This window comes from Girardinichthys multiradiatus, chromosome X (genome assembly GCF_021462225.1).
Source record: "Girardinichthys multiradiatus isolate DD_20200921_A chromosome X, DD_fGirMul_XY1, whole genome shotgun sequence".
In the NCBI taxonomy this organism is placed as follows: Eukaryota; Metazoa; Chordata; class Actinopteri; order Cyprinodontiformes; family Goodeidae; genus Girardinichthys; species Girardinichthys multiradiatus.
Window position 1 is genome coordinate 30,679,698 of NC_061817.1, and position 13,796 is coordinate 30,693,493.

At 38.8% G+C, this 13,796-nt stretch overlaps 1 protein-coding gene across 2 annotated transcripts; it reads left to right on the forward strand.

The window, feature by feature from the left end:
- The first annotated feature begins 1,364 nt into the window (after positions 1–1,364).
- On the forward strand, positions 1,365–11,555 carry LOC124863445 (ras-related protein Rab-5C). 2 transcript variants are annotated; one of them, XM_047357813.1, is made up of 6 exons: positions 1,365–1,521; positions 5,997–6,345; positions 8,874–9,025; positions 9,143–9,265; positions 9,346–9,439; positions 10,415–11,555. In XM_047357813.1, exons 2-6 carry the CDS (start codon positions 6,180–6,182, stop codon positions 10,540–10,542), a joined length of 663 nt encoding a protein of 220 aa, XP_047213769.1. In that variant the 5' UTR covers positions 1,365–1,521; positions 5,997–6,179; the 3' UTR covers positions 10,543–11,555. The 2 variants fall into 2 exon arrangements, with proteins under 2 accessions (XP_047213769.1, XP_047213770.1); XM_047357814.1 differs by lacking the exon at positions 1,365–1,521 and adding an exon at positions 1,751–1,918.
- Positions 11,556–13,796: the final 2,241 nt, after the last annotated feature.

Sequence of the window (13,796 nt, forward strand, 5' to 3'; positions counted from 1 at the left end):
AATACAGCATGGTTTTTAAAACAGAAATGTTATGTAGAGGCCACATTATAGCTTAGAGAATCATGGGAAAGACTGCTAACTAGACAGTTGTCCAGCAGACAGTCATGACACCCTCCACAAGGAGGTGGGTAAGCCACAAAAGGTCATTGGTAAAGACGCTGGGTGTTCACAGGGTGCTGCATTCATGCATATTTATGGCAATTGCGCAAAAGAAAAATATGTGGTAGAAAATGGAGCACAAGCCACAGGGATAACCACATGATTGTGAAGAAAGACCTATTCAACACTATCGCCGTGTATCACATGTTGTTTAGGACAAGGGATTGCTGAAAAGTCAGTGACATGATAACTTGAATATGTTTTACCAACTGGCATTGTGGGATCAAATTGAAATGTATGTAATTGAATTTTAATGTCTATATGATTGTACTGATTTAATATATATCTGTACATAAATTGTGTTTGATTGTCTGGTAAAGTGACTTGAGATTCAATTTGTTGTGAATTGGTGCTACATAAAACAAAAAAACTTTAATGAATTAATTTCAAATGTTTTGGAAAGATTGTGGCTGGAGCCCATGCCTCCAGAGCTACCACACAGAAACATTTCCAAGATATGGGCTATATCTGTCACATTCCTTCTATTGTCTGAACCAGAGACCATGTAGCAGGCATCCTGCCTGGGAGAGGAAGAAAAAAAGGACTGGGCTGTTGCTCAGTAATTCATAAAAGTAAATTTTGAGTTGTATTTGCAAGTCAATATCTCAGATCCTGGAGGTAGACTGGAGGCTAAGAATGCAAGTTGCTTGAGGTCCAGTGTGGGGTTTCCACAGTCAGTGATTTGAGAAACAATGTCGTCTATATTTTAGTAAGCCCAAAGTCAGCGCAGCCATCAAACATAAAATTTAGAGCACTTTATAGTTCCTCTGCTGGCGAGCTTTATGGAGATACTGATATCAAATTCCAGTAGGAATTGGAGCCTGCCCACACTGCCCAAAGCACCAAATACCTAGTTTAATAACCCTTGTATCACTGTGCGATGGGCAAGCATCATTTTGACAAACTGAATTTTGGGATTTCATTAATCAATAATTCAAATCAATAATTCAAATGAACAGAAAAAAAAAACTATACTAATTTTATGTGACAAACACATAAAATTAGTTTCCTTTTTGGAATTTATTGATTTACTGAAATAGATGAACTTTTTAATTACTTTAATTTTTCATTTTAAGCTGGTTAATGTGCATTGTAGCTTTTAAATAAATAAAGTAAAGATAGAAGCGAGTGGCATAGTATACCTGTCAGTGGCTCGCTGAAAAAAAAAAAAAAAAAGTTCGGATCATGACCGGTGTTCTGAATCTAATGGGTTGTGCAGGCTGACGTTGCCATTGGTCAGACAGCCACTGACAAAACCAGTGGGAGGTTCCCGGAAAAATCGCTTAGCGGAAGGGAAGGCCAGACCCAAAGAAGCAGAAGACAGCCGCTGCCGATGAGGCCAACGAAAGAAGGAAAAGTCACGTAAGTCGAACTGCTTCATTTGATCGAACATGTTGAGAGAAGGAACCCTAAAAGATTGTGGACTTTCTTTTATCAAAAAGCTGTTCAGCCTTATTTGGTACAATTTCGTGGAACCGATTAGCCAAGTCCGAGCTCAGTCTAAATGTCCATTAGAGTGGATCGAGTGAGGCTACGAGCTTCAAACTCTTAAGAGACTGCAAATTGAGAAAGCCGTGCTACAACCGCTGCTGGCAAGCTTCTGATGCCGTTTCATGGCAGGAGGAATCGCAGAAATAAAAAAAGACCCCGAATTTCTCACGGACTGCGTGGAACAGCTGACGACGTACGGGGCCGAGAAAATGAAAGTTGTCCTAATGACGTTTCTGTCACAGCTGCTAACAATGCTATCACACGTCAAGTTAAGCAATTTTTACCTTCTTTTTTTTTTCTAACCATAAACGAATTCATTTAGTCGTCGCATTTAACACTTTAAACAAAGTTTCTGTTTCAGCTGCAGTTAGTTTTGTTGTCGTTCCACGCCAGGAGGCTAGTGCTACAATGCTAGGCGAGGAGAAAATATTAAGAGTTGGCGTTTGTTTCAGGCATTTAGTCAGATGTATAGTGCTGACATTATTACCGTCCACAATCAGACTTTTATATAGTTCAAAAAAAAATCTGCTGAATAATTAATCTTTCATTTGCCAGCCAACGTTGGGCAGGCTAGCTCTTGTGCTAAAGCTAACCACAACCAGAAAGAAGTTTAGCTAATTTGGAAACATTAAAACATATGAAGCATTTCATGTGTGTTTAGACGTCACTTGTTTTGGTTTTATCTATGAAACTTGGCAGTCTCACTGACGGAATCATAACTAAGCGGTTTTCTTACAGAACACACACCTAGGAACTCTTGTGAGGTCATTTCACGTACATTTTATTACTTTATGATTTTTGTTTTGACACTTAATATAATTTTGCGTTGAAAAGTTCACCCAAATCATAAATATCTTTCAATTTCCCACTTGTATATCTCTAAACGTCCACATTATCATCTCATAAAAATGTCATTACCATTGACGGGTGTTGTGTTGCAGAGAGCTAGGACCTTTGAGACACAAAGGGATAACCAGTTATGTGCATGGGCTGTTCTGGTGTTTATGGTGTGTGAACCTTGGCCTCATAAAGCTGCAATGCATTTTGGCAATGATGAGAGGTTTATCGTTTTTTAAAAGTATGCACAAGTCTGTTTTGGTTCCAACTATTTCTGTGTATGCTGTTCTGTTTCACATTGTTTAAAGTTGTAGATCACAACACCTGAATGGAAGCCATGGTTTCTATTTCTTGTTACGAACTTGTAAAAAATGGATGGCTTTGTGTTTTGTGAAGTCATTATTTCTGTAGTGATACCTTAGCTTTGAGATATATTGAGCTTTTTGAGGAAAAAGCTAAACAGTTGAAGGTCTACTTATCCAAAGAGGTGAATAATAATACAATATACTTACTAGAAAATAATGTTTTTTTTTGTTTGTTTTTAGTTTCATTGGTCATTTGGAAACATTCAACTAAATAAGATGGTGATTGGACTTCTGATTAACTATTCTTTTCAGTTTGTTTCTGAGTTTTTCACATAGACATCACAAGGAAGAGGAGTGCCTGTGATTTTCTATCAACCTTGAAAGTGATTACTATCTTGTATCTTGTATGCTTGTCCTATGTTACATCAAAGCTTTTGAAACTTTCATGTCAAACAAATTCTTGATTTGAAACAAAGTTTCAAGCACCATTGATGAAGAGGGTTCCTCTTTTCATTATCGATCTTAGGTGTTGCATCCACCTGCAGTGAGCAGAACCTGAAATCTTAGTGACTGTATATTTGAAACTGCCATAGCGAATGCTGGGTAGCTTCTTGTTATAGTGGACAAATGGAGATCTTTTATATCAGATACCACCAGCTGTTTGGTGACCACACCCGTTTCCACAGCACGTGTCTCTCCCTGCTTTCCATTCAACTTGGAACTGGAAGACCCATTAAGACCTGAGGTCTCATCTATATGAACATACTGGCACGTCAGTATGTTGCTTACAGATATGTATTATTTTTTTCTGTACTAAAGGTAAGGTTTTTGTAATATTTTGCACAGGGATTAAGTTGAATATGTAAATAATTTAGATTTGTTTTTGCATGAATTTCAATTTATATTATAGATTCATTTGGTGTTAAATATGCAAATAGACCACAGTTGTCATGGTAGAACTCAGACAAGTAGCATGAGGTATACAAGGTAAATATTTACCTGAGGGACAACAAATACCTTTAGTTTATTTAATCTTAACTGGTATACAGGTATTTAAAGTTTGCACACATTATCATATTTTGCATTAAATCTACTTCACTCCCTGTTAGTGTCTTGGACATCGTGCTGGCAGCAGAGCAAACAGGAGGCCATGATGAATATTTAACAGGCTCTTGTGACTGCTCCCTTTTTTTCCCCTGACCATGTCCTGCTTTTTTCTCTCTCCGTCCCATTTCATCATTGAAGTTCTTAGTGCACTTTATGGATGCCATCAACGCATCTCTCTTATGACGCATGATTATGGTGTAAGTGTAACAAAAAGTCTTGGTGGTATTTTAGTTATTGCGATTATTATGACTGATTCCTTAAATGAGAAATGCAGGTGATGTCTGCCTAGCTACCCGTGACCCAATAAGTACAGACTGACCTTTGTTTGTCCAAATGAGGAGATCGCCTTCCTTCCTTCCTTACTTTTGATGTGATGTGAACTTAAATATGAATGCTTGTCAGCAAGTTCAGAGTCCAGAGCAACCTGCATGGCAGTGTTTACATCTGCAATGTAGGGAGAATGCTTCACATACATACACTCTTTCGAAAATGGATTTTGCAGCTTGCTGTTGTTTAATTTTAATACATTAGTGGAACATGATTGCTGTACTCCCAAAGAAAACATGCAAGTCCTGAATATTTTATGGCCAAAGCTGTGATCTACAGTCACATGCTAAAAATTAAGAACGAATTCAGCTTCAAGCTGGAAAAAAAGCTCTGCTCACTTAAACTGTCTGCGCTTATGTATTTATTTTAGCACATTTCCACTCTCCACCAGCGGAGATCTACCCTCGTATTTTTACGTATTGAACGAGTCCTGCGTCAAACAGTTTGTGTTAGAAAGCTGGATTTATTGTGTTCAGCAGTTAAGTGTTCTGCAATCTTCACTTCCTGCTTTTAGCTGAGTTGTTTCCTGTCCTTTGACTGAGGAGAATGTGACTGACCTAATGTGTATCGTCCAGCTGAAAAATAGATTAGGAAAGTTTAGGACAAATAGGCTGACAAACGTGAAGCAAAATGCACCGGTGTTTAGGTATGCTCAGAAAATCCTCAGTAGTGTCGTCTTTACTAAATTACGAGTAATCAAAAAATTGTGATGACTAGCTTCTGCCTCTTTTTTAAGTTCCCTTTTTTAATATTGACTGCACTGAGTCAAGCATGATTAAAAAATGAGTTAAATTTACATAGTCTCTACAAAACAAGTGTGACTATTGAAAGTGGACATTTTAAAACCTGTTTAAATTGCAATTTAGGGTTTATGTTCATGTTAAATCAACATGAATGATCAGTTTTCTTTTGGCCGGCGGGCAAAAAAATCCCCTATATTTTTATAATAGTGAAAGGTTTAACAAACAGTTTTAAACAATTTCTGCTCAGTGAAAAATTGTCTATTTTAAGCTTGAGTTTAACCATTTTAGATTTTGAACTAGAGATGATTAAATGCTGCCCAGACTCATAAAATCATAGGATCTGCATGCCTGATTTTTTACATGTTATGGACTGCAGACCTGTTATTCATCAGACACTTAAACATGACATGCTAGAACCAGCACCGGTGCGCTCCATGGAGAGAAAGCTCTGCTTCTTTGCATGTTCTAGAGATAACAAACAGGCCCAGGTAGAGCAGTGTGGTGCAGCTTATGGTTAATAGGTTGGTTTTTGCCATGGACTGAACTCATGTTTTCATAATCATGTTCAGTAAATTAATTTTGCATATGTGGATTAAAGAAAGCCAGTAATTCTAGTAATTCAGCATTGACAATTTCTGCATTTGGTTTCAGCCCTTAGTGTATGGAGTAACATCTTAACAAACTTGGTGTGATCTGAGCAAAACCTGTGGGAGAAAAACAGGGGGGGACCATTTCAGATGAGCCATTTAGCGTTTTCCTTCAGCTCTTGTTTACACTAAACAAGGCAAAATGAATAACTCTCAAAATTGGTACTTTGTGGGCTTTGATGTAGTGTTTTGCATCAACAATTTCAGTTTTAACGCAATTTAGTTTAAATCCTAGGTTTTGGAAGCTGAGATCATAGATCTAGTGCTGATAGATGTGTGTTTAAGTGAATTTTGATGTTGAGTAACTATTGTATTCAGATACCATGGCTGTTTAATAGAAATGCTATAGAGCTTAACTGGTTTTCTTGTTCTTTTTACAGCTCCCACTACTGAGGAGTTGTGTTGCTCCAGGAAAGCAACCTGCATCACCTGAGCCCACCTGTGTTTAACTCAGATTCACCGTCCTTCCGCAAAAAAAAAAAACCCTTAAGTCTTTACTCATTCATCCTCCCCTCCCCCGACACACAATCTTTTTTTTCCCTCCTAATTTTCAACGCTGCAATATGGCAGGGCGAGGCGGACCAGCACGGACCAATGGCACCGCTGCAAGCAGCAAGATCTGTCAGTTCAAGCTAGTGCTACTGGGAGAGTCGGCAGTTGGAAAGTCCAGCCTGGTGCTGCGCTTTGTCAAGGGCCAGTTTCACGAGTACCAAGAGAGCACCATTGGAGGTAAGGAGTCCAGGATTTCTACATGTTTTCCATTTGAAACTAACAGATACACATTTCAAAATTTTTCAGTCTTTATAGCAATCTTTACATTTGAGTACAAAACATTTAGTTATTTGGGTTTTGTTATTTTTGGATTTAAAAACTCATAAAACAACACGGCACTGGTCCTGGCTTCCAGTTCAGCATTGTGGATATTTCAGGCTATTTTTGACCTTTAAACCTTCTTAAATCAGCTCTATTTGAAAACCTACAACACTTAGACGTGTACAAACTGGAGTGGATTCCCCTTCACTAACTACAGATTCTTTAAAGAACAGTTTGTAAAATGTGATATCTTTTATTTTGGGTTTTTTTATTTAAAAAAATGGGACATTTAAGCTTTGTTCGACTTATGAAATTTCCAATGAATAGTTTTAATTTGAATGTTTGTACGTTTATAAACAGTCAGTGTTCAATGCTTCAACACCAACACAATCAGTGAGTTAGACTAAAACTTTAAGGATACGTGGCTTAACCAGAATAATCAGAAATTCTGATTATCTTTTTTGATAATGAAACAGGGAATAAAGTCTGTAAACTGCAACAATTTTCCATACTCAGTTTTTTCATATATAGATACTTAGAAATGTATCCAGTTAAATTGCATACTTTTACAACAATGCTGGATATGAAGAACCCTGGGAATCCAATTTGAGTCTGCTTTTTGTGCTATATGATTTGCACCAACTGGTGGCTTACAGAGGTTCTTCACAAATCATTTTAGAAATTTAATAGGCCCCAGAAAACTGTTAACCTGAAAATGAAATATTACTTTTTTCACATAAACTCTTACGGTGGAGTCAAGTTATTCTGTTGTTAAAATACTGTCCTTGTCAACCATCCACCTCGGGGTTTACTTATAAATAATGTATACCCCTGATTAAAACATCAGAGCTTTAGAGCTGAAGCAGAAGACCCCATGTCAGTATAAAGGAACTGATTTCTGGCAGGTCTTAATCATTTATGTTGTTGGAGAAGTCAGGAGAAAGACCTGTAAAACCGGATTTTACAAGAGGAAAGGTTGGCTTCAGTTGGCTCTAGGCTCTTAACACAAATAGAGACATTTTTATCAAACCTGGTCAAACTGCAGAAATTGACGGAACCACAATTGGGGATTTCCTTCACCACCTATTAACTATTTAAGCTGACCTAGATTGTAGCATCAGATCAAAATGAGAAGAAATGCCAATTCAGTGGACATAAATTCAGCTTTGAATTAAAGGAGGGATATCGTACTCGTCGCCTTCCGCTATATCCGGACCGGGTCGCGGGGGCAGCAGGCTCAGTAGACACCGAGACGTCCCTCTCCCCAGACATCTCCTCCAGCTACTCCGGGGGGAGCCCAAGGTGTTCCCAGGCCAGCTGAGAGACATAGTCCCTCCAGCGTGTGAGTTGGTTCCTTCCCCCCAGCATTCTACGTCCCTTGGGTCAGCCTAAGCATCCGGAGATCGGGCCGCCGAGGTCTCCACCATCGTCTGCTGCCCAATCTTCTTTGCAGCGGTCCCTCATGGTTCCCCCTGCAGGGGGTGGGCCCACTGGCGGATGGCCCTGTGTCTCTCGTTCGGGCTTGGCTCGGCCGGGTCCCGCGAGGAGCAGCCTGGCCACCAGGCGCTCTCCGATGAGTCCCGACCCCAGGCCCGGCTCCAGGGAGGGACCCCGGCTCCGGCGTACCTTGCGACGTCACGTGCATCGATTGTGTGGTCCTCACAAAGGTGTCTTGAACCTTAAAGGAGGAATATTAATAATTGAATTACTAAATAAACATTTTGATAATCCATCTGAAACCAGAAACTATCCACCATTTCAAGTCTTTGTCACTGGTATTCCACAGCCTCAGGATTGTGTGGTTTTTGGACATTTCTGCCCTTTTTAGACAATACAAACACGTCATTGTCTAATAGAGTAACTGTTTTAGAAAGGTTTGTCGTGTAAACATGCTCCATTAGAGTTTTTAAAGAATAAAAAGGTCCAGTATCTTAAGGGAAATCACCTGCAAATTTAAAATGGTAAATATGTGAAAAAGGTCATTTAATAGTTACTATTTTCTTAACTGTTTTCATTTCTTTATCCAGTGTCTGATGAGTCAAGTTTGCAAAGGATGTAGAGACAGGATACTCTCCAAAGAATGGGGGGAAAAAAACAAGTCAGCATTTTTCTCGTTTGCATTCTACTGAACTTTTGGTCAGAAGCATGCCTGGTCAAAGATTACAAAGCTCTAAAATATGTGCGATGTAAGAAGGAGCTAAGCTTCAGGTGTCATGTGAGATTTGGCTGATTGTGTGAAATGAGTGCAGTTCATAAACTTACATTTCCTCCTGGTACTCCATACGTGTTGCTTTCTTTTTGTGTATTTCTACAACATTTTATTTTTTTCTAACCGATTTGTGTTTCCAGCAGACTGGTAGCATAAATAACTGTTATTTATTTGTCTTTTTTTTTTTGTCTCTATATTTAATTGGGGTCTAAAAATTTCTATATTCCTTTTTTAGCTGCCTTCCTCACACAGACAGTATGTTTGGATGACACAACAGTTAAGTTTGAGATATGGGACACCGCAGGACAAGAACGGTATCACAGCTTGGCACCCATGTACTACAGAGGAGCCCAGGCTGCCATCGTGGTCTTCGACATCACCAACACAGTGAGTAACATGAGCTAATGCAAGACAGTGACGGTGGCCAATCAGACGCGTTTCTCAATTAAGTCAAATTAAAGGATTAAAACCATGTCACGTGATTGTGCACATTTCTTTGTAAAGGATACATTCACACGTGCAAAGAACTGGGTGAAGGAGCTCCAGCGACAAGCAAGTCCCAACATCGTTATTGCATTGGCCGGAAACAAAGCCGACCTGGCTAACAAGAGAGCCGTAGATCTCCAGGTAAAGAGGAATAAACAAAGTATCTCGATCAGATTCTACTACAGATTAATATACAGTCAGTTTTTCCATTGGTCTCGTAGGAAGCACAAGCATATGCAGACGACAACAGTTTGCTCTTTATGGAAACTTCAGCCAAGACCGCAATGAATGTTAATGAGATTTTTATGGCTATAGGTGAGTGTTTCTCAGAAGTCCAACTAACTCATTAATCATTTAGGCAGGCTAAAAATAGATCGGTACTTCCTAGTAACACTAGAAATGTACTTTCTAAAAATTGGTCAAAATCCAAAGAAGTTTTTATTGCTTTTATTTATTTACATTACTGGTCAAAAGCTTTAGATACACATTCTGACTTAATGGGTCTCTTTATTTTCATGACTATTTACATTGTGGATTCTCATCAAAGGCAACAAAACTGTGAATGAACACGCATGCAATTAAATAGTAAACAAAAAGTGTGAAATAAGTCTAAACATTTTTATATTTTAGATTCTTCACAATAGCCACCCTTTGCTTTGATGACTGCTTTGCTAACTCGGCGTTCTCTCCATGACCTTCATGAGGTGGTCACCTGAAATGGTTTTCCAAAGAGTCTTGAAAGAACTTCCCAGAGGTCCATTGAGAAACGTCGAAAGGTTAATATTTTAGTCATCACAGCAAAGGACTACTTTAAGGAATCTATAATATAAAACATTCAAAGTTCTTTTGCAATGTTTGGTTTGCTACATAATTCCATATGTGTTCATTAACAGTTTTAATGCCTTCAGTGAGAATCTACGTACAATGGAAATAGTCATAAACATAAAAAAGAACAGAAAATGAGAAAGCGGTTTTAAAACTATTGACCGGTATAGTGTACATCTGAAAAAATATCAGATCCTTCCCTCTTTAATATTTCAGCGTCAAGGAAGATTTCTGTTAATTATAAACATTTAATGATTTTAGATTCTGAAATTTTAACATTGGCTTACTTTCTTTTGTATCAAACAACTTATTTAATATCTGTTTTAGAAAAAATGTGATTCTACTTGAAATTCTGATCATTTTTCTCTAGTTTTTAGGTTCACACCTTATTATGAATCAGTATGGTCTGTTGTTGAGTTAACCCAAAGGCAGAGAATAACTGATATTTTTCATTCTCTGCAACAGCCAAGAAACTTCCAAAGAACGAGCCTCAGGGTGGAGCGGGACCAGGTGGACGGGCCAGAGGTGGCGTGGACCTGCAGGAAGCTGCTCCACAGGGCAGAAGCTCTCAGTGCTGTGGGGGTGGAAACTAACTAACTCAATTAATCAGCTGATCCAACCGATTTACAGCTTCAATCAACCACACCAGATATTAGCCGGCTGTAAAACGACACCTTATTGGTCAAACCAAACCATCAAAAGACCAACTTATCCTCTCAGCACCAATTAACTGTTTGAAAAAAAAAAATGAGCATACTGGCCAGTAGACTGCCAGATTCCACTGAAGGTTCCAGCTTGATGAACCTGCCAAAAATACCAAGAAATCAACCTACAGGCTTATTCACAGAATCATGTTTTACACCCTGGACTCGCCAACCTATGACCTCTCTTTTGATGATCGACACGACTTCACCTTGGAGGGAAAACCAAAATCCCTCTCATGGAAGGAAAACAAACAGAAGTTATTACCCATTGTTCTGTGTTTTGCATAGAGGAAAATTAATTAACAAAAAAGGAAGGATAACCCTGTCCTTGCTGTACAAGGACTCACTTTACAAGTGCACCATAAATGATTCTATCGTGGTCTTATGTTAAAGCAAGGTGCATGTAGAGTCTTTAAGGACCTGGATCAGGAGAAAACAAACGGGTGAATTTCTTATAGACCTGAGTAGAATAAATGATTGATGTTATCTCTATTATTACAGTTTTTCTTTGGCACAGACTGGTCAGTATGATTTTGAAACCTATCCTAAGGTTTTACAATCATTTATCTATGTTATCGAAGCATATACAATGAATGCAACTTTATTAACAATTTCACCCGTATGTAATTTTAGCATTAATGTAATGTTTTTGAATTATCAGTGTAAAATAGGAGACATGTAAAGATTTTCTTTATTGTCCAAAATCACGACCGCATTTAAAACATTTCTGTATTTGTAACAGACTTGAGGTTTGTAATCGATCTGTAGTTACTGTCAAATGAAAAAAATCTTCCCAATCTGTCTGTATTCTGTCAACCTTAATCGTTTTTTTTTTTTTCATGTCTTAACTTCTTTTTCCTCTGGAGATTTATGGTATTAAATGCACTGGTTCTGTCTCATCAGCTTTGTGAATTGAGATGTTATCCTCTGCTTCTCTCGTTTCAAGGAGGGATTGGTTTTGAGTAATCTTGTCATCCTGCTGTGGCATCAACATCTTGCACAAAAGAACTTACACCAGAACAGGGTTCACTGCTGTGAAGTAGGAGGATAACGGGTAGAATGGACGTGTAGAGAAAGGAAAGAAAATGTAATTTTACAAATAAAAGAGTGGAAGGTATCTTTTTGAGTGTTTCAATCTTATTTTATATTAAGCATTAACTTTTAATGATTATACAGGTCCTTCTCAAAATATTAGCATATTGTGATAAAGTTCATTATTTCCATAATGTCATGATGAAAATTTAACATTCATATATTTTAGATTCATTGCACACTAACTGAAATATTTCAGGTCTTTTATTGTCTTAATACGGATGATTGTGGCATACAGCTCATGAAAACCCAAAATTCCTATCTCACAAAATTAGCATATTTCATTCGACCATTAAAAGAAAAGTGTTTTTAATACAAAAAACGTCAACCTTCAAATAATCATGTACAGTTATGCACTCAATACTTGGTCGGGAATCCTTTTGCAGAAATGACTGCTTCAATGCGGCGTGGCATGGAGGCAATCAGCCTGTGGCACTGCTGAGGTCTTATGGAGGCCCAGGATGCTTCGATAGCGGCCTTTAGCTCATCCAGAGTGTTGGGTCTTGAGTCTCTCAACGTTCTCTTCACAATATCCCACAGATTCTCTATGGGGTTCAGGTCAGGAGAGTTGGCAGGCCAATTGAGCACAGTGATACCATGGTCAGTAAACCATTTACCAGTGGTTTTGGCACTGTGAGCAGGTGCCAGGTCGTGCTGAAAAATGAAATCTTCATTTCCATAAAGCTTTTCAGCAGATGGAAGCATGAAGTGCTCCAAAATCTCCTGATAGCTAGCTGCATTGACCCTGCCCTTGATAAAACACAGTGGACCAACACCAGCAGCTGACACGTCACCCCAGACCATCACTGACTGTGGGTACTTGACACTGGACTTCTGGCATTTTGGCATTTCCTTCTCCCCAGTCTTCCTCCAGACTCTGGCACCTTGATTTCCGAATGACATGCAGAATTTGCTTTCATCCGAAAAAAGTACTTTGGACCACTGAGCAACAGTCCAGTGCTGCTTCTCTGTAGCCCAGGTCAGGCGCTTCTGCCGCTGTTTCTGGTTCAAAAGTGGCTTGACCTGGGGAATGCGGCACCTGTAGCCCATTTCCTGCACACGCCTGTGCACGGTGGCTCTGGATGTTTCTACTCCAGACTTAGTCCACTGCTTCCGCAGGTCCCCCAAGGTCTGGAATCGGCCCTTCTCCACAATCTTCCTCAGGGTCCGGTCACCTCTTCTCGTTGTGCAGCGTTTTCTGCCACACTTTTTCCTTCCCACAGACTTCCCACTGAGGTGCCTTGATACAGCACTCTGGGAACAGCCTATTCGTTCAGAAATTTCTTTCTGTGTCTTACCCTCTTGTTTGAGGGTGTCAATAGTGGCCTTCTGGACAGCAGTCAGGTCGGCAGTCTTACCCATGATTGGGGTTTTGAGTGATGAACCAGGCTGGGAGTTTTAAAGGCCTCAGGAATCTTTTGCAGGTGTTTAGAGTTAACTCGTTGATTCAGATGATTAGGTTCATAGCTTGTTTAGAGACCCTTTTAATAATATGCTAATTTTGTGAGATAGGAATTTTGGGTTTTCATGAGCTGTATGCCAAAATCATCCGTATTAAGACAATAAAAGACCTGAAATATTTCAGTTAGTGTGCAATGAATCTAAAATATATGAATGTTAAATTTTCATCATGACATTATGGAAAATAATGAACTTTATCACAATATGCTAATATTTTGAGAAGGACCTGTATTAAGTTTCTGTTTTTTAGAGAATAACTCAAGCTGCAGTAAATGCTACAAATCTAACAAACTAAAATATAAAAACAAAATATTGCATTTACCTCTAAGCATAGGCTAGTTACCAATATTGGGGTTTTAGGGTTTTAAAAACTTACAGGTTTAAAACCTCAACACTTTACAGTTGTAAAGTTGTTGGAATAAGCAGAGATCTCCGGTTGTTTTAAGCATAGTGAAACACGACGCTGCCCCTCCCTCTTCCGTTGCTACACACTTCTGGCCAGCTGGTTGAGAAAAGGCTGCTACAATAGCCATGAATTTGTTTGTTGGTTCGGGTTTAGAAATGTTAGTTTTCCTATTTGTTTTATCAAT